The sequence below is a fragment of the Acinonyx jubatus genome, chromosome E1, assembly GCF_027475565.1.
Source record: "Acinonyx jubatus isolate Ajub_Pintada_27869175 chromosome E1, VMU_Ajub_asm_v1.0, whole genome shotgun sequence".
In the NCBI taxonomy this organism is placed as follows: Eukaryota; Metazoa; Chordata; class Mammalia; order Carnivora; family Felidae; genus Acinonyx; species Acinonyx jubatus.
This window is the reverse complement of record NC_069397.1, coordinates 15,896,095-15,920,501: the sequence shown is the minus strand read 5'-3', so window position 1 is coordinate 15,920,501 and position 24,407 is coordinate 15,896,095. Positions and strand designations below refer to the sequence as shown.

General features: G+C 54.0%; 1 protein-coding gene across 1 annotated transcript; it reads right to left on the bottom strand.

Moving 5' to 3' along the window:
- Window positions 1–3,156: 3,156 nt before the first annotated feature.
- Window positions 3,157–20,407, bottom strand: TRARG1 (trafficking regulator of GLUT4 (SLC2A4) 1). The gene is made up of 3 exons (XM_015065107.3): window positions 19,620–20,407; window positions 7,381–7,513; window positions 3,157–5,835 (listed from the first exon to the last, which is right to left on the bottom strand). Exons 1-3 carry the CDS (start codon window positions 20,004–20,006, stop codon window positions 5,822–5,824), a joined length of 534 nt encoding a protein of 177 aa, XP_014920593.2. The 5' UTR covers window positions 20,007–20,407; the 3' UTR covers window positions 3,157–5,821.
- Window positions 20,408–24,407: the final 4,000 nt, after the last annotated feature.

The following is a 24,407-nucleotide window of genomic DNA, read 5'->3' as shown; positions in this document are numbered from 1 at the left end:
GCAGATTCCAGCAGACTCCAGCAGACCCATGGTGGGGGGCCAGAGGCTGGGGAAGTTCCGTGCTTCCTTGGGAATGGTGCTTTGGGGGCACACCCACCGTGACCTTCTGACTGCCTCCCACACACGCACCCCCTACTCACACGCGCCTCCTCCGCCAAGGGCTGCAGCCTCACTGGCAAACACTGGGAAGAGGGGTGTAGACGTCATCTGCTAGGAAATGCCATACTTACCCGGGGTTCCTCTCTTTGTCCTTCTCTTTGTTTCTCAGTACTGCCTAGATTTTCTCAGTTTGTTACAATAGATCCTTGTAGTAAGAAAGAAACCCAAATGACTGTTACTTTTGCAGGGGAGAGAAAAGAACCACTAGAGAAGAAAAGAACCACCTAAGGTGAGACTAGCCAGCTCTCCTTCAGGCTTCCAGCCCAGAGCTTCCCCAAACTTAACATGCAAAGGAACAGCCTGGGGATCTTGTTAAAGGTGGATATTCTCCTTAAAGGGCATCGTCTGAGTTTCTGCATTTTTGCCAGCCCTGGTCATGTCCAAGCTAATGGTCCAGGGAGCACACTTTGAGTAGCAAGGCTCTAGAGTCCATCCCAGTGGCTTCCAACCTCAAAAAACCATTGGGGTGACCACTGGAAAAATGTTTTAAAACCCGGATGCTCCAGGGGAGGCTGGCTGGCTCACTTGGTGGAGCATGCAACTCTGGATCTTGTGGTTGTGAGTTTGAGCTCCATGTTGGGTGTAGAGATTACTTTTAAAAAAAAAAAAAATCTGAAAAAAGAAAAAATGCAGGTGCTCCAGCCACACCCCAGACCACTTAAACCAGATTCTCTAGGAGTGGCAGCCAGGCTTCAGCATGTCCTCAAGCCCCCAGGTGATTCTAGACCAGCTCAGCTCACTCCTTTACTTGAGGAGACTGAGGCCCAGAGAGAGGCCAGGGGCTGCCCACGATGACACAGACAATGAGGGAAAAGTTTGGGGCCTGGGCCAGAGAGCTTTCTAGGGCCCACGGGGTTGCCTCCTATCATGGGTCGGGGGATGGGCAGGAGGCTGGCAGGGACTCAAGGGGCAGGCCAGGGTGCCCAGAACTACCCAGATTCTGGGATGCTCTCCAGGCTGGGGGCCAGGCTGTGCCCCCCACATGTATCGAGCCCTCGCGGTTCCCCAGGATTGCGTCAGGCTCCCAACAGCCCTGGGCGTGTCCAGAGCAGATTATCACCCCATTTACAGATGGGGAGATGAGGTTCAGAGAGGCCAGACCCCTTGTCCCAGGGCATAGCCATCTGTCATATGAGGCCTCCTGCATTGTGAAAACTCCAATATTTCCCTCACTGATTGTAAGACACAGGTGCCCCCTTCCCGTTTTAAAGTTTCTAAAATTGGGTTGTGTCTGACAATGTCGAACCAACAAGCCAGGCACTACAGTGATGTGATTGTTACTGGCAGTGCCCGTGGACAGGAAGTGTCCAGTCACCTGAGTGTTATTAAATTGGCAGCATTACACTGGTGGCATTTCATCTTCATCTGGATCCCTGGGTGGTGCTTTAAGTATCCTTGGAAAGATCATGAGTCTCCCGGTGAAGGCCACCTTCCTGCTCTTGGCTTCCCTGACTTCCTAGGACAGCCCTCTGTCCCATGTTCCCCTCCCTGCAGCCCTCATCTACCCAGCTGGCACATTCACTCACCCTGCCCCAGCAACTAACTCCTTCCTTCCAGAACTTTCCCTTTAGGCCACAGGTCCTATGGTCCAGAAAGCCTGTCCTTTTCATCTATGTGTCCTCAGGGTCCAGTATAAGGCCTGGTATGTAGTAAGTGTTCAATGTAGAGGCAGCTTTTAGGCAACAAGCTTGAGCAACGGAAAACTGAGTAAGGTACAGGCAATGCAAATGGGCTCATTAAGGGACCCACCTAAAAATGACCAGTTTTTAAGATTACCAAAGAAAGGAAAATTCCATATGTTCCCATACTCCCTCGTTCCATCCTGTAACTGTGGCCCCTCCCCACCACCTCGGCACTGACCGGCTCTCTTTTGCTATCCTGCCCCATGCTCTCTCACGGTGTATTTGATAAACTTCTATCTCCATTGTTCTGCCTTGGGTGAATTCTTTCACCGCCCTGGCCACCAGCCCCCATCCGATTGGGACACCCCACCTTTGGTGGCTCCCCTATCCGATCGGAGCACCCCACACTTACTACAAGTTTGTGGAAGGAGAGAGGGAGGGGTCCCAGCCCAGGGTCCTTTGGGGAGCCTCCCTCCCACTCTGGGGCAGAGGTTGCTGCTCCCTCCACGGCTCTCTCTGTGAGCACCCACTGAAACACCTCCACACTGCTGTGGTCTGACTGCTGTGTCCTTCCCAAATTTGTATGTTGAAATCTTACCTGTCAAGATGATGGTATGAGGAGGTGGGGCCTGTGGGAGGTGCTTAGGTCAAAAGGGTTCTGGGATTAGTGCCCTTATAAAAGAGACTCCCAGAGGGGGAGAGGGAGAGAGAGAAAGGGGGGGTAGATGTCACTCTGCCCACACCCACACCCTGCTTGGCCCACACTCCAGCAGTCTGGGAAATGGATCCTTCCTCCCACCTTATCCCCCACCACCGCTCCCCACCCCCACCAACTAACTTGCCTTCCTTCTATAGGGCTTTCCTCTCTGAGTAGCAAAGCATGGTTGCAAGAAGCCAACTTTGGGGTCAGCCCTAGGGACAGGGTCGGTTCACCAACATTTATTCAGTACCTTCTGTGTGCTGGGCATGGTGTGACCTGGGACAAGTCCCTGAATGTCTCTGAGCCTCAGTTTACCAATCTGAACCTGGAGATAACACTAGTAACCCCCTAGGATTTCCCCGTGCATGTGAAACACCCAGCATGAGCCAGGCTGTCAGTAAGTGTCGGTTTCCTGGGCTCTTCTTTCTGTGCCTGAGGTCTTTGTTCAGGTGCAGAAAGGACAACTGAGGGGAAGGTGGGAGCTGCATTCGTCACTGGAGAAACTGAGGCCCAGGGAGGACAAACTTACCCAGCGGAATGCCCCGAGTGTGCCCAGCCTTCCCATTGCCTGGCTCCGGGCCCTGACCCCGGAACTGGCACCGACAGACTGAGTGGATGTCCCCCCAACCCTGTTGTTTGGAATCCTTTGACCCCAGCAAAGGGCCGTGGAGCACATGCGCTTTCAGCTTTATTTGTTTCCATGCTGAGCAATACAGAGGCGCCAACTAGAGAGTGTGGTGCGGGCGGGGGTGCACGGTTCTTGCTGGGACAGGGGGAGGAGCTATGTCTGCATCCAGAGCTGGGGGACCGCTGTGTTCATGCAGCCAGCAGCTGGACCCACGACGGAGCTGGGGCAGCAGGGGGTTAGGCCTGGGGGGGGGGGGGGTGGGCCAGGCTGCCTGTGGGTGGAGGCAACAGGGGAGTCAGGGGACACTCCCTCCAGTCTGATCTCCGCAGGGTGCAGGCCTTGTGCTCCTCTCTGCCCCAGGAGTCAGTCTCCTGAGGCCTCTGCTCCTTCTGCAACCCTCAGAGGCCTCTGAGCTACGTCCTTGGTACAACTAGAGTATTCCCACGTTGTCCTTGCCTGAATGGAAGGAATTCCCAGCTGTCCTGTGGCTGTCTGCTGCTGGCTCCTCTCTTTCTCGACTGTTCTGGGCTTTGAGTGTGAACAAGTGTGTGTCTGTGTGGGTGTGACTGCGGGGGCCAGGGCAGGTCTGGATGTGTTACAGTGTGCAAGATAGAGCCCCACTTCGGCCATCGTTCTCCCCCACAAGACCATGCCTAAACCGGCTGACTGGTTATTCTCTTTCCCCCTGGGGTGCTGAAGCTGGGACCCCTGGGGCCTGCCAGGAGACCATGGCCTCATGAACCACCAGTTCCATAGACTTTGTGATTCACCCCCTGGCCTGACCTGACTTCACAAGTGACACGAATGCTCTGGGCTCCCTCCCTCCCTCCCCCAAAACACAGAGGCATCTCTATTTTGGCCTCAAAGGTCCTATAAAGCAAACCCAACCCCTCCTTTAGGATCTGGAGAGGTTGGAGTTTGCTCCCCAGGTGGGGAACTAATGCAGAAACGGGGGCCCCAGAGGGATCCACCCAGTGCCCCTGGGCCCTACACCCCTCCCCTGCCACAAAGCCCCTCCTAGAAGGCTCAGAGCTGCACTGGGGACCCTTCTAGTAGACAGAGCTAACAGGCTCCTTCCTAGGAGTCTGAGAAGCGTCAGAGAGACAGGAAAGGGCCCTGAGAGGAGGCATGAGGGCCCTGAATGAGTGCAGGGGAATCATTCTTTGCCAGCCTGGGGCTAGTCTGGCTGTGGCTGGGAACATGCCCTCTTATCAAAGGCAGTAGCCATAGCTGCTAGACAGGGCATCCCAGGGTGGGAAATCCTGGAACATCCCTCTCTGAGGGTCTGGGAAGAGAAGTGAGCCAGGGAGGTGGGCACAGGAGAGGCCCCTGTGGGTAGAGCCCGTGCCAGGCAGAGGTCTGGGGAGAATCCCAGGCCAGAAGTCAGGTAGGAGTTCAAGGGACCCTGCTCGGTCCTTTCAGGTGTCTCATTAGGTCCTGAGACAGAAGCCATGGAGTCACCTCTGCCTCGAGGCATGTGAGTGTGTTCCCAAGCCCAGGGCCTCCCTCTCTCCCAAAGACTGGCCTCTTCGCCCAGCTCTTCTCTCTGTCCCAGAACTCTCTAGACCCAATCAACAATAAACCTTCATAAAAAACCCTCTGGCCCATTCCCCTGCAAACAGGACTAACACTGCTAACAGCCTGGGAGCCTGTGGGAAGCCCTCAGCACAGAGGTGGCCCCAAAATCTCCAGGGAAAGCCTATGCTGTTTTGTGGATGGCCAGGGGCACAGGAGAAGGCACAGAGCAGCCGGTGCTGCCGGGCTGGGAGCCAGAGCCCAGGCCCCACCTGGGGCCCCAAGTTTGTACCCTAGACCATCAGGAAGGGCATGGCAGGCAGGAGGCAAGCTCCGGTCCAGGCTTCTCCCCACTGGCTGAGCTGGGCTGGGGTCAGGCCCCAGGCCACTTGGTTGGTGCCCCAGGCGACAGCACAGGGAGGGAGGAAGCAAGAGGCAGACTGGGTCATCCTGGGAGACGTATTGGGACCAGAGTTCTTAGCAGAGATGCTCCTGAGGCTGAAAAGTTAGAGAAGAGGTCTGTGGGTCATGCGGTTCCTGCTCCTGTCTTCACCAACATCCACCCTATTATGGATGTGGCGGTCACCTCTCTCCAGGCAGCTGCACATCTTGTGTGCCCAACCGGTCCCAGGGCCTATGCTGAGCGGCACCTGGGCCCCTGGGCTCAGGGCACTGGCTGGGATCACAGCAAGCATGTGGCACAGGCATGCAAGTGGTCTTTTTTACAACCCCCCCCCCCCCAAAAAAAATACAAAAGAGAAAGTCCCACGTCTTGGCTCTCGGTCATCAGATGGGCAGGGAATGCGCTGCTTCTCTCCCAACCACAGTCCATCTCATTTGTGGGACTGGCTCCTCCTCCAACACGCAGAATATGCTGCTTGCTAGATCCCAGGAAACGGTGGGGCCGAGAAACAAGCCAGAACACTGAGGGCAAATACCAGGCTGTGTCCATGAGACTAAACCTCATTATTCGTCAGTTTCACAGGAAATTTAATTTCCTTTCTTCTTCTTGCTTTTCACATCTGATGTGGGCTGACAGTGGGGAGACTAGGGGCTTGACTCCAAGTCCGTGCTTCGGGAGCTCAGGGAAGAGTGGGCGCTTGGCAGCCGTGGTCCTGCCCTCCTGCGGTGGTGGGGGTGTGCGGAGGCCTCTAGCCGGCAGGGGCCGTCCCTGCCAGCACAGCAGCCTGGTTAGTTCTATTTCTTCTGAACTGTAAAGGGGAGAACAGTTGAGGCAAAACAGAGCTCAGAACAAGTCTTCAAGTCCTCGTTTTGAGGTTTGGGGTGTTTGTTTCCTAGTGGGAGATGATAATAGGGTGATCTGGTTCACAGTGGCTTGGGACCCCCAAACATAGAACCATCTGTGCCTGAAGTTTTTAAACAATTCCTTTGCCAACTTGAATTCGGTAGTTCTCATTTGCCATCAAAAAAGTCATGGCTATGGGGCACCTGGGTGGCTCAGTGGGTTAAGTGTCCAACTTCAGCTCAAGTATGATCTCACGGTTCGTGAGTTCAAGCCCCGCATCAGGCTCTGTGCTGACAGCTCAGAGCCTGGAGCCTGCTTCAGATCCTGTGTCTCCATCTCTCTCTCTGTCCCTCCCCTGCTTGAGCTGTCTCTCTCTCTCAAAAATAAAGATTAAAAATAATAAAAAAAAAAAAAAGTCACGGCTAACATGACGAGCAGGACAGAGGAGAGTGAAGCACACAGGGTGATACGGAGGCTAATGCCCTGGCCGGAGATCCCTGTCTTCCATATACCTGCATGTGCGTCAGCCCCAGAGAGAGAGCGGAATGTGCTTCCTCTCAGATACTTAGTCAGTGGAGGATGTGGGCTTTGAACCCAGGCAGGCTGATTACCAACCTGAACTCTTTCCTCTCCAAAGAAGTGGCCAAGGTTGCCCATGACCCTACCGCCGTATCCCAGGCTTTCTGCCCCAAGTTGAACACTCATGTTCTGGACCAGTGCCTCCTTTAATGACGGGGCTGGAAATCTTATTGAAATGCAGGTTCTGATTCAGTGGGTCTGGGATGGGGCCTGAGACTCTGCATTTCTGACACATTCCCAGTGTCAGCAGCCACTGCCGCTGTCCACACAGCGCATCTAGAGTAGCAAGATGTTTAGGGGAAAAGTTTAGACTGACCACTGCAAATGGCAGAGATGCTTGGGGGCTTCCCGAGGCCAGCGTGTGAAGGGAGGCGAGTGGACCGCACTGACCCACGTGGCCCAGAAACTCAAAGCTGCACCGGCCTTTTGAGCAGCTGAGAGTCACCTTTGAAAATGGTGCCCCTGCTTGGATAAGCTCCGTGGGCCACATCTGGGGGCTTACAAAAGTGTTACTGCCAGACTTCCACCACATGCGTAGTGTACTTCTCGTATGTGCTGGCCGCCCCAGCAGGAATGCTCGCAGGGCAGGCCCAGCATTCGCCAAGCAGCATCGCATCCATGATCTTGGGTGACGCTCGCAGGCTCAACCAGGCACCACACTGGCCCAGGACCGGGGCCACCTCTGGTTCCCAGACCTGTGCTCTTTCCACCCCCTTTCCTAATGATCCAGGCATAAGGGAGGTCTGAAGCCAGTCCCACTCTGCTGGGCACTCCCGGGGACGGGGTCGCTTCTCCGAGAGGATTGGCCTGTGGCCCTTATATGCTCTTACTCCAGTCTCACCGCCCCCTCCCCTGGGAGCTGGGCTGCGCCCTTCCGTGGTCTGCACCCCGAGCAAGCTGCCTCCCTCAGCTCCGTGTGGCTGAGCCTCACCTGCGAAATTGACGGTCACGGCCACAATGATGATGATGATTCCCATGATGATGAAGGTGATGCTGAGCAGCCGGGCCAGGCGGCCCAGCCTCCGGGCCCCGTCCAGGTCCCCCTGTTGCACACTACTTCGAGACTGCAGAGAGAGGGTGGCAGAGACCTCAGGAAGGCTCTTCCCAGCAGCCCTGTTGGGGGGGGGGGGGCCCTTGCCTGGGCCTCCAGAGCCCACCCAGCCCCCACCTCAGCCCACACTCCAGCACCCACCTCGGGGGCAGGAAGCAGGCTTCTCCTGTAGAACTGGCCTGGACCCAAGTGGCTCAGCTCTCTTGTGGGAACCCCCAACTGAGCTTGCCCCTCACTGGACGCAGAACCAAGCAATGCGGGGCACTTCCTCTCAGGACAGTGATGGGGCAGGGTGGCCATGGCAGTGTTCTGGTGAAGATGGAGGGCCTGGGAGGGTGGACCAGGTCCAGGCCATGCTGGGCTGGCAGGAACAGACACGCCAGGCCCCTCTGGACCCCTGCCCAAGGCTCACTGCTATGACCACACTAAGCCCCAGTGGCTTTTTAAAAAAATGTTTTTTAATGCTTATTTATTTTTGAGAGAGAGACAGAGAGAGAGAGAGAGAGAGAGAGAGAGAGAGAGAGAGAGAGTTGGGGGGGGGAGGGGCGGAGAGAGGGAGACACAAAATCTGAAGCAGTTTCCAGGCTCTGAGCTGTCAGCATGGAGCCGGGCGGGTGTGGGGCTTGAAACCATGAACTGTGAGATCATGACCTGAGCCAAAGTTGGATGCTTAACCGACTGAGCCACCCAGCGCCCCTCCTGTGGCTTTTTCTGTGGCCCGAGGTGCCTGCCTCCTCTCCTCTGTGACCCCTTCTTCCACAGCAGGAAAAAAGTATCTTCGATCCTTCCTCCTCCTATTTTCACCCAGGAACCACATCTTAGTTCAACCAAGCTGACTTGCCGAATCACACCAGAAAGGCAGGTATCTTGGGTTTGAACTGAAAGGCTGGAGCTTGGCGAGAGCCACGCCTGGCTTCACCAGGCCCATTTGATACTTCTTTCTCAGTGAGCTCGGTTTTTCTCAGCCTTATTTAATTCGGTGAAACCAGGTGGGTGAGTGTGGGGATGGCCAGAAAGGATCCTGGGAGCTCCTGGGAGTGGCCCAGGAGGAGGTGTGTCCCACCCTCCCCCACCCCCACCCCTCACCCTCACCCTCACCCATAATGCTTCAGGTGTCAACCTGCTGGCCAGGGCTGACTGTGACCTCCAGATTCCTCCAGCTCTAGAGCTCCCTGATGCTCCTTGGGCTTCCAGAACAGGCACAGGCAGGAGTCCGCTAAAGGTGTGACTGCTTTCAAGGTCTTAGGCCACTTATTTGGTTATTTTATTTTCAGATTATTTGAGGCTCCTGAGTTCAGCACAGAAATGTAGTCAAGTCCCTTGATGATGGCGGTGGTGATGATGATGGTGTCTTGAGCCCTTACTTTGTGCTGGGACTTGCTAAGGACTGTACCTGGAAGATCTCCCTTAGGCTCAGAACCATCCCATGAGGCTGGCAGTGTTGGCCACTTTTAAAGGACCTGGAGTTCAGGGAACGCCTGGGTGGCTCAGCTGGTTAAACGTCTGACTCTTGATTTCGGCTCAGGTCATGATCTCATGGTTTGTGAGATCAAGCCCTGGGTCCGGCTATGTGCTCACAACTTGGAGCTTTGCTTGAGATTCTCTCTCTCTGTGCCCCTGCCCCACTCATGCTCTCTCTCTCTCTCAAGATAAATAAATAAACATATAAACATTAAAAAAAAAAAAACTTGTAAAGAAGCTGCAGTTCAGGGAAGAGGGTGCCCCCCTTCCCCAGGTGCTGTTTCTCCTCTCAGAAACCTAACCAACCCTCCACCCCACCTCACGGCTCCCTGTCCAAGCTCCTTCCAGGACAGTGCCACCTGCCTGGTGCAATGTTTGACCTCAGACTCTCTTTGCCCTGGATCTGCTCCTGGCCTTGTGCTCCTCTGTCCACTTGCCCGATTATTGGCCACAGCCCAGAGTCCTCCCACTCGGTCACAACACCTGTCTGCTGCCACCCTACCCATCAGTTTCCTCTCCTGGCCAGTTCCCCCACAGTCCTCCCTGGCCCCCTTACACCTGCCCTGGTTCCAGGTGCCACTTCTCACCCAAGCCAACACAACAGCCTCCTGAAGAGCCTCCCACCCCCGGCCCCGGCTCTGAGCTCTCCTCCTCTCCGTGTCACCCCCACGCCACCATTCCACTCCACACATGTTTATGCCAGGCCCTGTGCGAGGCCCCCGGCATGTGGTCCTAGGGTGGGATCAGAGAGGAGGCGGAGAGACAGGAGCTGACGCATGAGTTCAAAGAGATGATGGTGGCTTAGGCGGTGGTCCTGCCCAGCATCTTCCATGGCCCCCCACCACCGTTCATAGAACAAAGTCCAAACCCAGGTCAGCTCTGCACCTTCCTGATTTTATCTTCTACTCTTCCCTGCCACAACGGATGCCTTTGCCGGCACTGACCTCTCCCTGCTTTTGTTCCCGCTCCCGCTCAAACACCACACGTCCACATCCTCTCCATCTGTCGAGGGCTGCCTCGGATGCCACCTTCTCCTCCGTGAAGCTTGCTGAGACTGGACTGATAATGATCCCTAACATGATTTGACCATCTACCTTGGACCTGGAACTATGTTAAGTGCTTGCCATCAGGCAGAGCATTAGAGCATCCCCACACTCCTATGAGTGTGTTAGGGAGGGTTATTAGACCATTTTACAAAGGAGGGGCTAGAGCCCAGAGCACCATGCAGGTGTGAGAGAAGGGGAGAAAGGCCAGATCAGGAAGGGCCCGAACTACCACAGGATGGAATCTGGATTTTGTCTTGTAAGCCCTGGGGAGCCTGCAGCGGGGAGAGACAAATAGAGGGTTTCGACAGGAGAGGGAAAAGATCCAGTCAGAGGGAGAGGCTGAAAAGACCAAGGAGTGACAGGTGCCCCCATGTCCCAGGGTGGCAGGAAGAGGTCTGGACTTGCGCAAAGGGATGCCCTACAGCCAGCAGAGGAGAGCACTGCTGTTCTTGGAGACTAGATACATGTGGGTGCGGGCAGCTGCACGCTTTGACCGGTCTGCAGGCGGGTCGGGGCAGAGTCGTGAGGGTTCAGTCTCCGGACACCAGGGCGCTCGGTGACAATAAACGAGTGTGATCCCATGAGACATGAAAGAACAGATGGGTCTGGCTTGAGGAGGGGGCATGGGCGGGGGCTCGGGTAACAGCCCATCCTGAGGCTCACTTGGACATGGCGAGGACTTGAGGGAGCAGGTACAGCCTCCCAGCTCCCTGCAAAGGCAGCCAGCCCGGATAGGAGCACAGGCTTTGGAACCAGACCTCCTGGATGCCTGTCCCCATCCTCCACAGCTGTCCCCGCAGCGTGGCTTCTTCTCTATCTCTCCCCGTCCTCAAATACAGTCACGTATGAATTCCTGACCTCTCTAATGTTCCTCAAGTCTGTCCCTACCTCTCCAGCCCTGAGTCCACGGCCCTAGCCCACTCTCACAGTTTGTTTCATCTGGAGACTGCACAGCCTCCTTCCTTCTCACTGGTCTCTCTGCTCCAGCCTTGCCCCCCGCCAACCTCTTCTTCCTTTTTTATTTTATTTCATTTATTTTAGAGAGAGAGCGAGAGAAGGGGGGAGGGGGAGAGGGAGAGAGAGAGAATCTCAAGCAGGCTCCCCACTCACCGCAGAGCCTGACACGGGACTCGATCCCATGACCCTGAGATCACAACCTGAGCCAAAATCAAGAGTCAGATGCTCAAGTGACTGAGCCACCGTGGAGCCCCTCCAGCCAACCTCTTTAGAGCCAAGGTGAGGTCTTTAAACCACAAGCCTGGTCACATGGCTCTCCGTAAAAGGGATACTTTTTTTTTTAATGAAATTTTTCTGTTTCTTTTAAAAATGTTTTTCATGTAAAAACATTTTTTAAAGTAGGCTCCACATCCAACATGGAGCTTGAACTCACAGCTCTGAGGTTAAGAGTCACCTGCTTTACTGACTGAGCCAGCCAGATGCCCCAAAAGGGACACATTTTTATGCCTCGGTGCCTTGGCCTGTACTGTTGTCTCTGCTGGAATAGCTTTCCTCATTACCACATTGCCACTTCAGCTCCTTCCAACCCTTCAAGAGTCACCTCCAATAAAACTTTCCCTGGGGTCCACAAGCAATTAATCACCTTCTCCTTGGAGCTCCCATAGCATCTCACACCATGCTCTTTGCCTCTCTTCCCATCTTGTGTCATTACTTCTTGTGTCAGTCTCTTTCCCTAGACTGTAAGCTCCTTGAAGGCAGGGACCACAAAGCCTAAATCTTTGTGCCCCTCTTATGTAACCTAGGGACTGGCCCTAGTAGGTATTCAGTAAATGTTTGAGGAAGTGAAGAATAACAGAAGAGAGAAAAGAATGAGCGGTGTTTTCTAACCAGTGAACTTAGTCAGTGGAATGCTCAAGTTATAATAGAAGATTCATGAATGAAATATAGGCAATAGGTCCCACAGGAGAGATATCTGTTATCTGGGTTTGGGCCCCACCCACTAACCCAGGCCACCTCCAGCTCTCTGCAAGGCCGGCCCAGGGTACTGAATTAAGGACTTCAACACCAAGGCAACATTGGGAGGAAGAGGGGGAAACATACAGAAAAGCTTTAGGGATTTCCAGGAAGTTGAGCTGTAGAAATTCTGGGGCTACCTGGAATCATTACCAAGGGACTCATTCTCGGCCATAAGCATGGCATGTACTGGGGAGGGGCCCAGGGTTTCAGAGGAGTCCTGCTCCTCACTTGCCAGAGAAATCTTTGTGTGTTCAATAATGATCCAGGACCGTGGAGAGAGGTGCACGTGTGGTTGCTTGGGTTTGAGAGGTGGGGAGGGGAAGCAAGAGGAGAGATGAATTTTTCAGTCACTCTAAACCCAATCCCTCTTCTTTATCCGCAGCACCATCAGCCCATGCATCCCAGTCATGCGTGTTCCTTTTAGCCCGAGAGACAGCGTTGAGGGAGATCACTGGGAATGGCCAGATGGAGTGGGGCAGACCCGACTTCACCTGCTATGTTGTGTCAGACACTTTATGTGTCATACATTGTCCAGTGTAAACCTCAAAAGTATTCTGTAAATCTTCATTTTCTGATCCATAAAATGGAGGGAATAGCTGCCTTGAAGGGTAGAGCCCTACTTTGAAAAACAGAAGTTCCTCACTGCTAGCTGGCACTCATTTCTGAAGTACCCCCCCACCCAACCTTAGCTCCCAAATAAAAAATCCATCCCTAGAGGTGCCTGGGTGGCTCAGTCGGTTGAGCGTCCGATTTTGGCTTAGGTCATGATCTCACGGTTTGTGGGTTCGAGCCCCACGTCAGGCTCTGTGCTGACAGCTCAGAGCCTGGAGCCTGCTTCGGATTCTGTGTCTCCCCCTCTCTCTCTCTGCTCCTCCTCCGCTCATGTTCTGTCTCTCTTTCCTTCAAAAATAAACACACATTAAAAAAAATTTTTTTAATCCATCCCTTGACTCCAGAGATGGAAGAAGACCCTTTCTTACTTTCCACGAGTGAATTACCGGCTGCATATACCACACCCCACTTAGTGCCGTATCTTCCCCTTATACAAAATGGCTCAGGTTGACGGAACAGAGCCATAACTGCAGTAATGGTTGTAATGACTGCAAATTAATAGATCATTTGTGATTGCAATGGCAGTGGGAATGGTGAGGGAAAAGATGAACTCAGGTTAATAGATCGGTGAAGAAGTACATTGAAAAAAGTTGGAGAGAGCCGGTAGGGGTGAGGAGGGAAGAAGATAGGACAGGGAGAGTGCTGGGGAGAGATGCCAGCGGAGGAAACCAGCCAGAAGCAGGCGGCAACAAAAATTATCAGGAAAGAGTTTCCTCCACCGGTGAGGCTCAGGCCAAGCCCCCAGGAGATCCGAGGGGACTTGACAAATTGTGATCAGCTGAGCACTGATCAGCTATTGGTCCTTCCAAGGAGATCAAACAAATGCAGGCGGGTCAAAGCCACGGGATGTGCTTCATGCCCCCTCCGCACCCCTCTCTCTGCAACAGAGCAGTTGTTTCTGGAACACCCTAACTACAGGGTTAACTTCAGTTGCTGGAGAGTGGGGAAGCATCGGTGGGGGAGGGTTCTGGGGGAGGAGTCAGGAACGCAGCAGCTGTCAAGGTGGGTGGGGGATGGGGGTCCCGGAGAACCGGAGAACCCATAGTATGCTGTATGTTAACTAACTTGGATTTAAATAAATAAGGAGTACGTCAGTATTTTAAGCCATATGTCTGAGTGCTGGCTGATCTTCAGAGCTCGTTGGGGCTCAGCACTCTTGCCGAGTGAATGGATGAATGCGTACATGAATGAAAGGGAGCCTGCAACATATCAGTTAAATAATCAGGTCATCCAAAATGCCTGAGAAAGGAAGCCTGGACCCACTCTGGACCTCTTTAGCGCTCCTGCATGTCGTAAGGGAATCCACCGAGAAGGGGCTGCTCAGAGGTCTCCACGACAACCACGGACAGGGCTGCCCCTCCCCAGCCGGTGTCAGGACAGCTGAGACCCCATTATCCCCCAAACTGGTTAAAGTCGGAATTGCCTGTCCACTGGGGATTTGCCCTTTCCTCTGACATTACCAAGTTTCACTCAGTATTAATAAAAACAGCAACCACTGCCATTTATGGAGCATTGACTATATGCCAGGCTCTGGACTAGGTGTTTTCACACATATTAACCCAGTTAATCCTTCCGGCAGCTTTACGGGGTAGACAGTTTCATCACGCCTATTTTATAGATGAGGGAACTGAGGCAGTGGAGTGATTCAGACATGATCACGTGGCTTAGGAGGCATGGAGCTGGTTGGTACATGAGGCATGTACACCCGGGCCTATCTGATGCTGGTTTAAGCACCATTGTCAACTGAAGGACCGCCGCCTGGGGTCCGGCACCCCTTGCTGACAGGAGACCTTGCTGGCACTGATGAAGAACATGGCCATTTCTCAGCCTGACTCAGAAGTCAAACGGATGAAGCTAGCCCTGCCCTGGCCACCTCAGGAGGCTCACGGGAGCCTGCAGTGCTGACCAGGGCTGGGTCTGCATACCTGTGATCCCAGCCCCTCGGGTTGAGCCCCTGTCACAGCGAGCCCCTGTCAAAGCCACAGTGGGAAGGACACTGCTGGTCCATGAGTCTTCCACTGATGGAGTCAGTAGGGGTGCAGAAGGATGGGGGTGGGGGTAGGGGGAGGAGGGTGGAGAGACAGAGGGAAGGAAGTGGATTCTTCCGTCCCTGCACAAATGTCTCAAACATGTGGCTTTCCTGGGAGGGACACACCATCCTTGTCCCCAAAGGTAGCTGCAGGCAGGGTGGGGTCGTGGCGAGAACACTAGATTCAGCACCCAGTTGTGCCACCGTGGGCAAGGCTCGGTTCAAGTGTCTCTGTTTGCCTCGTGTGTTAAGTGAGAACAATTAACGTGACTCGGCGAGCCTCATAGTAGGGCGTGCTCTGCAGACAGTAGGCTGTAGAGAGGCTGTCAGGGCTGTGGGGCTCTGCCCTGGGGTCAAGGGCTTTACTTGGTAGCCAGAGTTCTGATGTCTGTCTCCAGGACCTAGAGACATCAGCACAGGAGACGTACTAGCTGCCCACACCCTCTGTCCCCTCCTTCACCCCTGCTGCTTGGGTGGGGCCGAGTCTCGGCACTCCCTCCTGTGACCCAGACTGGCTCCCAGAGAGGGGAGACAACTGTGGGCACCTCCTGATAACCCCCGCCAAGCAGGTTAGTGTAATGGCTAGAACCCCAGCTCTGGCTCCGGGCATCCCTCTGGTCCTAGGTTCCCCAGTGACCAGCAGGTTCTTTCACACCTGCGCTTCAGTTTTCTCCACTGTAAAAGGAGCATAATACCAATACCGATGGGTTATAGAGGCCAGGTTCAATGAGATAATATATGTGAAGAATTTGAACCTGTGTCTAACATTTAGTAAGTGATATTATCCCCTAACACTGGGCTCCCTCGGGCTCCTTCCTGCTGGCTTCTCACAGTTCTCTTTGGAAATTCATTTCCACAGCTATACACCCCATCTGGCCACCCCCCCACACGCCCCTCCTCTGCAATCTCAGCCCCTGCTATCTCTCTCTTACAGCACCTGCCCTTAACTTCTTTGAGCCTCAGCCTGTGACCCCTGCCTCTCCTCCATGGTCACCACCATCTTTCCAGCCTCACTGCCTCCCAATCCAGCCTGATCCTTCAGTGTACCACCTCCGCCACCCTTCCCGGCATCTTCTGTGCCCCCTGGTCTTGCCCTCATGGCAGCTTTGCCATCCCCAGCCCTGGGTAGGCCCGGTGTCCCATCTATGACTCTGTACCTATAGCCGGAGAAAAGACACACGACCACACAAGCTGATGACAGTTCAGACCCGTGGTCTCCAGCCTCAGCAGAGCCCTCAGGCCACTGACCTCTCTGTCCCTTGTCACCTCTCCCCTCCCCTGCCACCAGGCCCTTCTTTCTCAGCAAATGGCCTTGCCCTCCACATCCCTGGTGGTAAGGAGCCCATGTAGCATGAGCCAGCTCCTTTTCCTTTGAGGATTTCTATCTGCTTCTGCCCTCATGGCCCTTCCTGCAGGCTCCCGGGGACAGGGTCCTTCTGGATCCCAATCTGTACTCTTCACGGACCTTGTCAGTCACCTCTCTCTTTTCTGCCCAGCCTCTCCATCACCAGGGTCACCAGGGGTCTATATATGGCCAAACCAGTGGACATCCCCATCCTAATTTGACCTGATCTCCCTACTGAGTTTGACCATCCCTCCTCCTTCAAACTCACTCCTCCCAGGGCATCTGTCCCTCTCTTCTAGCTTGCCTCCCACCTCCTGAAGTCTTCTTTCCAAAACTCTTTCCTGTCCACTCCCTCCACCCACCCCTTAAATGCTGCAGTCCCCAGAGCTCTCTCCAAGACAGCTGCCCTATTTTTGAGTGGAGACCCAGGACTGGGAGGTGAGTGCAGCTGATCTCTCCTCAACAATCCTCTCATCGGTGTGTTCCTTTCTAAGCCACTGCTTGGCCTGTGCCTTCATCACATCACTGCCTAGACTATCTCGAGAGCCTCCTATGGAGTCTCCTGGCTCCCAGCCTTGCCTGCTCTAGGTCATTTCCCACAGTGCACTTGGATGTTTGTTTTAAAATGTGAACAGACCACAGCACCTGGGTGACTCTGTCAGTTAAGCTTCCAATTCTTGATTTTGGCTCAGGTCATGATCTCATTGTGGTGAGATTGAGCCCCGAGTTGTGCTTTGTGCTGGGCATGGAGTCTCTTAAGATTCTCTCTCTCTCCCTTTGCCCCCCCCCCCCCCATGCTCACTTTCTCTCTCTGTTAAAAAAAAAAAAAAGATAAAATATGAATAGACCACATCATGCCTCTGCTTAAAATTTTTCAGGGGCTCCTCAGAACCACCAGGATAAACTTAATTTTCTAGAGCGGGTCCCTGCCCCCCTCCCTCCATCACCATACTCTTGCATCCTTGGGCCACATGCCAAATAGACCAGGTTATCCATCTTCCCAAATGCCTAGCATGCACCTCATTTGTAGAAGAGGCATATTCATTCATGGGGGACCCAGTCATTCTGTACCACTTAGTTCCCTCCAAACAAGCAGCTTGCCAGTCAAGCGTATGGTTGACTGAATGAATGAATACATTGTCCGTGTTAACAATTTTTAGAAGGTTTCCAGAAACCTTCTCTGCCCCTTGCTATGGCCCTGGTCCAGGCCTCTTCTCCGCTCACCTGTGCCTCTGCAAAGCTTCCCTCTCCCAACTGCTCGGCTCAGAGGGGCCCCTCTGGTCCCTCCTCTCATCCTGCACCAAACTGGAAATCCAACCACACCCCACTCTGGCTCCAAATCCTATGATATATATGCAGCAATGTGGGGGAAGCTCAAAGCCAGTCCCAAATGACCACATGCTGTGTGATTCCTTTGATAGGAAATGTCCAGAAGTGGCAGATCCGTAGAGATTGAATGGCTAGTGGTTCATTAGATCTGGGAGAGGGAGCACGGGAGAGGAGTGACAAAACAGGCTTGGGGGGTTGGAGGTGAGGAAAATGTGCAGTAGATACGGCTGTACTCATCTGTGAATACACTAAAGGTCTTTGAATTGTACACATTGAACAGGTGAATTGCACGATATGTGTATTATATTTTAAAGCTTTAAAAAAAATTAAAAAAAAAAAAAGAAACAAATATCCCGTGATGGCTTCCCATCCCTGGCCAGGGAGACCCTCAGCTGCCACTTAATCACTGCTACGGCGTCATAGCACTTACTGTGGTTCTTGAAGCACATTGTGTGGCTGATCTCACGTCACCCTCACACAGCTTTCTAATGTAGGTGTTACGCAGCACCCATTTTGCAGATGGGAACACCGAGAAGAGAGATTCGAGGGACTTGCCCGAGGCCACACAGAATCTTGCTGTTTTGTCTAGCACGAGTACTTCTTGCAATGTGTGATAGGAACTGTTTACAAGTTTCTCCCCACCGGACCGGAGGCTCCTGGGAATTGGTGATTGTGTCTGGTATTCCCTGCCCCTGGCCCAGTGACCTTCAGAACTGGCTCAGGAACCTGGGAAGGACGTAGAAATGTATTGGGGGTGGGTGCAGTGGTCTCACAGTCTTGGACCCAGGTTTCCTCTGATAAAGGCAGCGTCTACCCAGCCTGCACCCCGCCACCCCCACAAGGAGATGGATTCTAGCAACTGTTTTCTCCTGGGCCCTTGTGTGGTTTCCCTCCCAGAAGCCTGTCTCCCCTCCCGGGGCTTCTCCCTGTAACCAAGAGGTTGGCCCTGCCCAGAGCCCCCAGCTGCACCCCTGAGGCCTGGTTCTGCCTCCCAGCTGCCCCCAAATGCAGCAGGCAGGACAGGAAGCTCCTCAGAGGCCCCACCCTGGGCCCTGCTCAGCCCTGGCTCTTGTGCCCATGCCAAGTCTCGGACTCAGGAATGCTACCAGTGTCCCCTGACGTACTGGCGGGTGGTGCTAGATTTGACAGGGGATCAGGGAAGGCATCCCCGACTGGACACTGGGCCTTAGTGAAGTCAAGAGGTGTTTGGAGAATAGTGGCCTTCTCAGGAGATAGCCCGGGGGCGGCAGGAGTGACCACAACTCCTGAGGGGACTCAGTGATAGGTGACTCAGCAGTGGAGGCGCTCCAGAGGGAAGCAGACAGTGTCTCTACACAGAGTCTCCAGCCCTGACCAGCCTGGAGCTGGTACTTTACCCTCCCCGCTTTCATTCTTTTTTTTTTTTTTTTTTTCATTCCACAAGTCTCTCTCTCACCCCCTTCTCTCCGTCCCGTCCCTCCCTCCTTCCTCTTCCAGGACCTCAAAAGTCACTTGCCAACATGTACTGACATTTTCTATGGATCTTCTGTCAGTTGTTCTAGCCAAATGGCTTGGTTTGGGGACAACCTATGACAATTTACTCAAAACCTTACGGGACAAGTATGTGAGAAGCAATGACTAGCCCACACAGTCCTCCTTGGCAAGGCCAGCCATGCCCTCTGACGCTCACATTTTTCACACATTTTCCCCTACCCTGAAGACAGATGCTGAAATCAGTGTAGCCACGAAGCCCAGAGGGCCCCCAGCAAAAACACCGCCCCACAGAGGAGCAGCCTCGGGGGATCCAGGCCCCAGGGCCCTCAGTGCATGGCAGGGAAGCCACAGCTCTTGGAAACCAGAGCTGGCAAAGGCTGTTAGAATACCCAGGTGACCTGGGATGGGGGGTGGGGGCAGCTGGCTCCCCTTCTGAGAACTGGGGGTCCTGAGAACCCACACTGGCCACAACCTCTGCTGATACACAGCCTCACTCAGGACACTCCTGCAAAAGGCAAGCCGCCCCCACCCCAACTTGGCCATCTTTCTGCTGTGTAGAGTTTAGCTCCAGGTGGCTCCCTGGGGTCCCCTCCCCAGCAGGGATGCGTGCAAGGTCGATCTGTGATGCCGAACAGGAACAGCGGAGATGAGGGAGGACAGCAAACAGAAGGTCTCCTGTCCCTGGCCCCCTCTCTAACGGGGGGGGTAGCAGGCCAGGTGAGAAGGGGAGTCTTCTCCCGAGCCCCCAGCCCCCCTACTTTGCACCCAGACAGAGTGTCTGGTGCCTCCCAGAGGACCATGCCTGCTGAGCCCTGGCCTTGCCCCTGCCCTGAAACCCAGCAGCACTTACCATGATAGAAAAGATGAGGGGGATGAGGTTGAGGGGCCAGACGGGGCAGAAGCAGGAGGTGATGGCAAGGATGAGGTAATCTCTTGGGACTTCTTGGTCCTGGGCAGAGGAGGCAGTGACAACGGAGGATGCCCGCCTAGAGCTGGCTCGAGAGGTTGACCAGGGGAGTGTGGCTTCCTGGTGCCCCTCGGACACCACCTTGAAGGGCAGGCCATGGCCATTCTGCTCCAGGTCCAAGGCCCCCGAGAGGGACTTGGACAGCTTCAGTGGCTTGTCGTGCTTGCCTTCCACCTTAGTGAGGAGCTTCTCCATCTCCGGCAGGTCTGTGGGCGAGGCAGTGCCTGGCTCCCGGGCTGGGGGAAACTGAGGCTGCACAGGATTGGCCATGTCGGCTCGGGCCTTGGGTTGCTCCAGCTCCAGACTGAGACGATCAGTTCCAGGGGGACCTCAGCACACCATTCCTCAGCCCAGACTGGGGGCCCAGGGGCAGAAAGGTCACCCACGGGAGCAAGGGCCAGCGGGAGCCTGGCAGGGGGAGGGGGTCGACTTCTCTGGGCCAGCCAGAGTTCAGAGGCTGAGGCCTGCCTGATGCCCCCCGCGGAGCTTAGGAAAGCTGGAGCCTTCAGCCCTGTTCAAGTTTGAGGCCAACTTTGCCGGTGCTGCTGACAGCACAGATGGGCGGGGAAGTGACAGAAAGCAGCTCCAAGAACAGACAGAAGACACTCCTCTCCCGGGTGAGGCTTAGGCTAAGTCCAGGAGAGAGAGAGAGAGAGAGAGAGAAAACACCACACAGCCTCCCTCTCTCCCCACCCTCCTCCGAGATGCTTTTCCTTTTCAATTCCCCTCTCCCCTGAGAGCCACCCAGCAGCGTACTGCCCTAGCCCAGCCCAGCCCAGCCCAGCCCAGAGGGACTTGAGTGGGCCTCTGGTTTCTGCTGCAGCCACAGAACCTGCTTCTCTGGGCTGGGGGCTCTGGAAGGGGAAAAAGACAAAGTGGCTCACAAAAGGGTATGTCTTCAACCGTCCTGGGAAACAGCCTCTGCTTCTCTTCTGCTGGAGCAGACTCCATCCACTTCCTCCCATCTGTGCACTTCCTCTTATCTGCTGGGAAACGCTGGGCCCTGGACCTCTGGCATCCTACCTCGACCCTGACCTCCAACCCCCAGAGGTGCTCAGGTCACAGCCTGGCTCCTGGGTCCAGGAGGAGAGGGAAGCCTGAGCACCACGGGAGGATCCTGCCCGAATTGGTTTTGAGCACCTCACCAAGGGGTGGGGCGGAGGGGTGTCAAGGGAGGAAGTGTGGGTTCCATCTCATGCCCATCAGAGCTTTCCAAGGGTGCTTTGATTTATTCATTTTTAAGTTTATTTATTTATTTAGAGAGAGTGTGTGTGTGAACGAGCGGGGTAGGGGCAGAGAGAGGGAGAGAGAGAGAATCCCTAGCAGGCTCCATACTGTCAGCATAAAGCCCGACGCGGGGCTCGAACCCACAAACTGTGAGATCATGACCTGAGCTGAAATCAGGAGTCAGACACTCAACCCACTGAGCCACCCAGGCACCCTCTGGGGTGCTTTTAAAGAGCAGCAAAGATATTTCTGTTCAGGAGCTGCCTGGGGCAAATCGCAGCTCCGAAGTTCTGGTAGACTGTCCTCTCTGATTCCTACTGTCTCTTGTCTTTCTTCATTTCCTCTCGTGTCTTCTCCCTCTGTTTCAGCCTCCTTCTCTATTCTCCACATCTCTTTCTATGTCCCTGATCTCTCTCCTTACATAGTTTCATAAGGACGACCTGGAACCCTGGAACCACCGTACATGTATGTACATGTGTGTGTGTTGGGGCGGGTGGTAGAAGAGGGTGCGGGAAAAAAACCTAAGACCTTACGGTCATCCAGGATGGGGGTGGGAAGGTAGAGGAGGGCCGGGGGCTCAGAGGTTGTAAAGTTCAGATCCTTTGATATCAACAGATTAGAAAACTGAGGCCAGAGATGGAGAGACATTCATCCCAAACTGTATCTCAACCAGACGCCAATCTCTTATCCAGATCCCCAGATCCAGGGGCTGGTTTAGAGCAAGATGAGTCATTTTAGCGGAAAGTAAGAGCTTGGGTTTGTGTATCAGGCCGGCTTCAGAAATGCTGCTTCCAGAAAGGGCTGGGACAAGGTGGAAGAGGGTGTGTGACTGGCAGAGAGAGGGAGGAGCAGGCCACAGACAGGAGGAAGAGCCACGTGCTAGGGGCTGAGGGGGAGGCTGGGGAGCTGCAAAGGCACCCGGGGGGCCAATAAGCTTTGAAAATAGTGTGTGGCTTTGGGGCAAATTTTCGAGTTTGATAAATTTGACTATATTAAATTAAGAATTATTGCTCCATAAAGGAAACTTATCGTTGTTTGCAAAATGCAGGGCACTCCAGGGCAGTGACATTGTTGCTCTCTTGCCATGGGTGAAGGTGGGGGGGTGGGGGCTTCCTCCTCATCTTAGTGGGGTAGGGAGAGTGAGCTTGGTTCCCTGGTCCAGGAATCTCTGGGAATGTGCTAACGTCTTTTTAAATATGAGACCTCCTGCAAAGGGTGGTAAGTCGGGTGCCTGAGACCCCTAGACTCTAAGTCAGCGTCCACCCTGGACAGAATTCCATGTTACGGCCTGGAAGCTAACCCTGGGAGCAAGGGACTCAGGCCCTCCATGGGGCCGACAACTGCCCAGCCCAAAGATTCCATAGCCTCTAGCCAAATGTGACTACTGAGGTACTTAAAGCATTTCATTTTTTTTTCAATGTTTTATTTATTTTTAAGAGAGAGGGAGAGACAGAGAGAGTAGGGGAGGAGCAGAGAGAGAGGGAGACCCAGAATCCAAAGCAGGCTCCAGGCTCTGAGCTGTCAGCACAGAGCCCGATGCGGGGCTTGAACCCACGAACCATGAGGTCATGACCTGAGCCAAAGTCAGACACTCAACCCAATGAGCTACCCAGGCGCCCCTGAAATGTAGCTAGTTTAAATGTGCTGGAAGTATAAATCACACTGGGCTTCAAATACTTAGTACAAAAAGCAATGTAAAAGATCTCATTAATACTGTGTACATTGGGTACATATTGAAGTGATAATGATGTTGATATATTGGGCAGAATAAAACATGATTAAAATTACTGTCACCTCCTCCATCTCTTCACTTTTTAAAAAGATACCTACCAGAAAATTAAAAACTAAAAACATGGTTTGTATTACGTTTCTCTTGGGCAGTGCTGGTCTAGAACAGAATGAACCCGACATAAAAGGGGGGCCTTTCTGACTTAATAAAAACTTAAAGCGAAAAGAAAAAAGGCAAGAAGTCCCCAGGGTGGCTCATGGCAGTGGGATGGCAGGACCAGTGGCTGGCTTTCAGGGACTTGGGGACCCAGGTGTGCTCGGCCACTGGGTAATGCTGGGCTCATGGTGCCATCTAGTGGCCTGGTAGTGATGATGGGAATGATCACAGGGTGAGAGTCGGGAGAAGGGGAGAGATCGGAAGAAAGAGCATCAGGTTGGGGCTCCAAGGCTGGTAAGCCCAGCCCAGCCAGCTGCCCCTGCTCAAGCCTGCCGTTGCCGCCCCTGCTCCCCGCACCCCCAAATGAGGTCTCAAACGGAGGACAGCAGGCCATATTCATCGTACAAAATGGATTTGGCTTGCACAGAGCTTCAGACTTCTGGCATGAAGATGTGGGAACTCTGGGCCCATTTTCTGCAGAACAGCAAGCCGCTGGGCCAGCTGCAGCCTTTAGAAGGAGCTCCTCCAGCTCTGCCTTCATGAGGCCTGCCTGTCTCCGGGGATTTGAGCCGTGAGCCTGCAGCTAGACAGATGGACTGGCCTTTCTGTTCCGCGGCTGTCTGGCCGGCCTGCTTTCATAGGGAACTGAAAAAAGTCATCCTCTCTTCTCTCCCCAGCTTCCCCGCTGGGCTGTGAGGTCCTGGAGTGGGCAGGTGTGCCCTGGCCCCCTTGCCCAGGGCCTGGCCCAGTTAAGACTGGCTGGATGAAGCAGAGGAAGATGAAAGCACCAACCAAGTGCCCAGGGTGTGCCTGCGTGGACACTAGTTCCTACCTCTGCCTGCCCCCAGCCTTAGTGCACCCTAAGCAAGGAAGACGCTGAGGTCAGCAGTGGAAGGGAAAGTGGACCTGCAAGCTGGGGTGGGGGAGGGAAGCCAACTTCAAAAGGATGGGTAAGTCGGACCTTAATCCAAGGTAGAGGTAACAGAGCCCTCTCAGATCTGTGCCCCATGGCCCTTTCTACCCTTGGTCTATGACTGGGTGTCAGGAAACCCTATGGGGCTGTCAGGACAGGAATAATTACGCAAATCCCTCTTCTCACTGAGGGCTTCCTGAGCTCAGCTCACCCTGCACCCTGCACCCTGCACCAGGGACAGCTGCAGCCTTCTGGTATCTGTGTGAGCATGTGCGCGTGCACACACACACACACACACACACACACACGCTGTAAGAAAAACATGATGTAGTCCTGTTCTCATCAGCAAGCACCTGGGTTTCACATCCAGTGAGGTGAGGTCCCTCCAAAGGAATCCACTCAGGACACTTTGTCCTCGCTGTCCTCGCTCAAAACATTTCTCTACCTACCCCTCTTTGGAAGGCCCTCTAAGGAGACAAAGCTTTCACCTTTAAAAAACAATTCTGAAGAACCTAATAGATACTAACTCTGTTTGCATCCTTCCAAATTCTCGCAGGGTGTGTTCATGTACCTGCATGTCTGTCTACAGTTATAATCAGTGGGCATGGACCATTTTGTGACCTGCGCTACTAACTCACGGTTATTT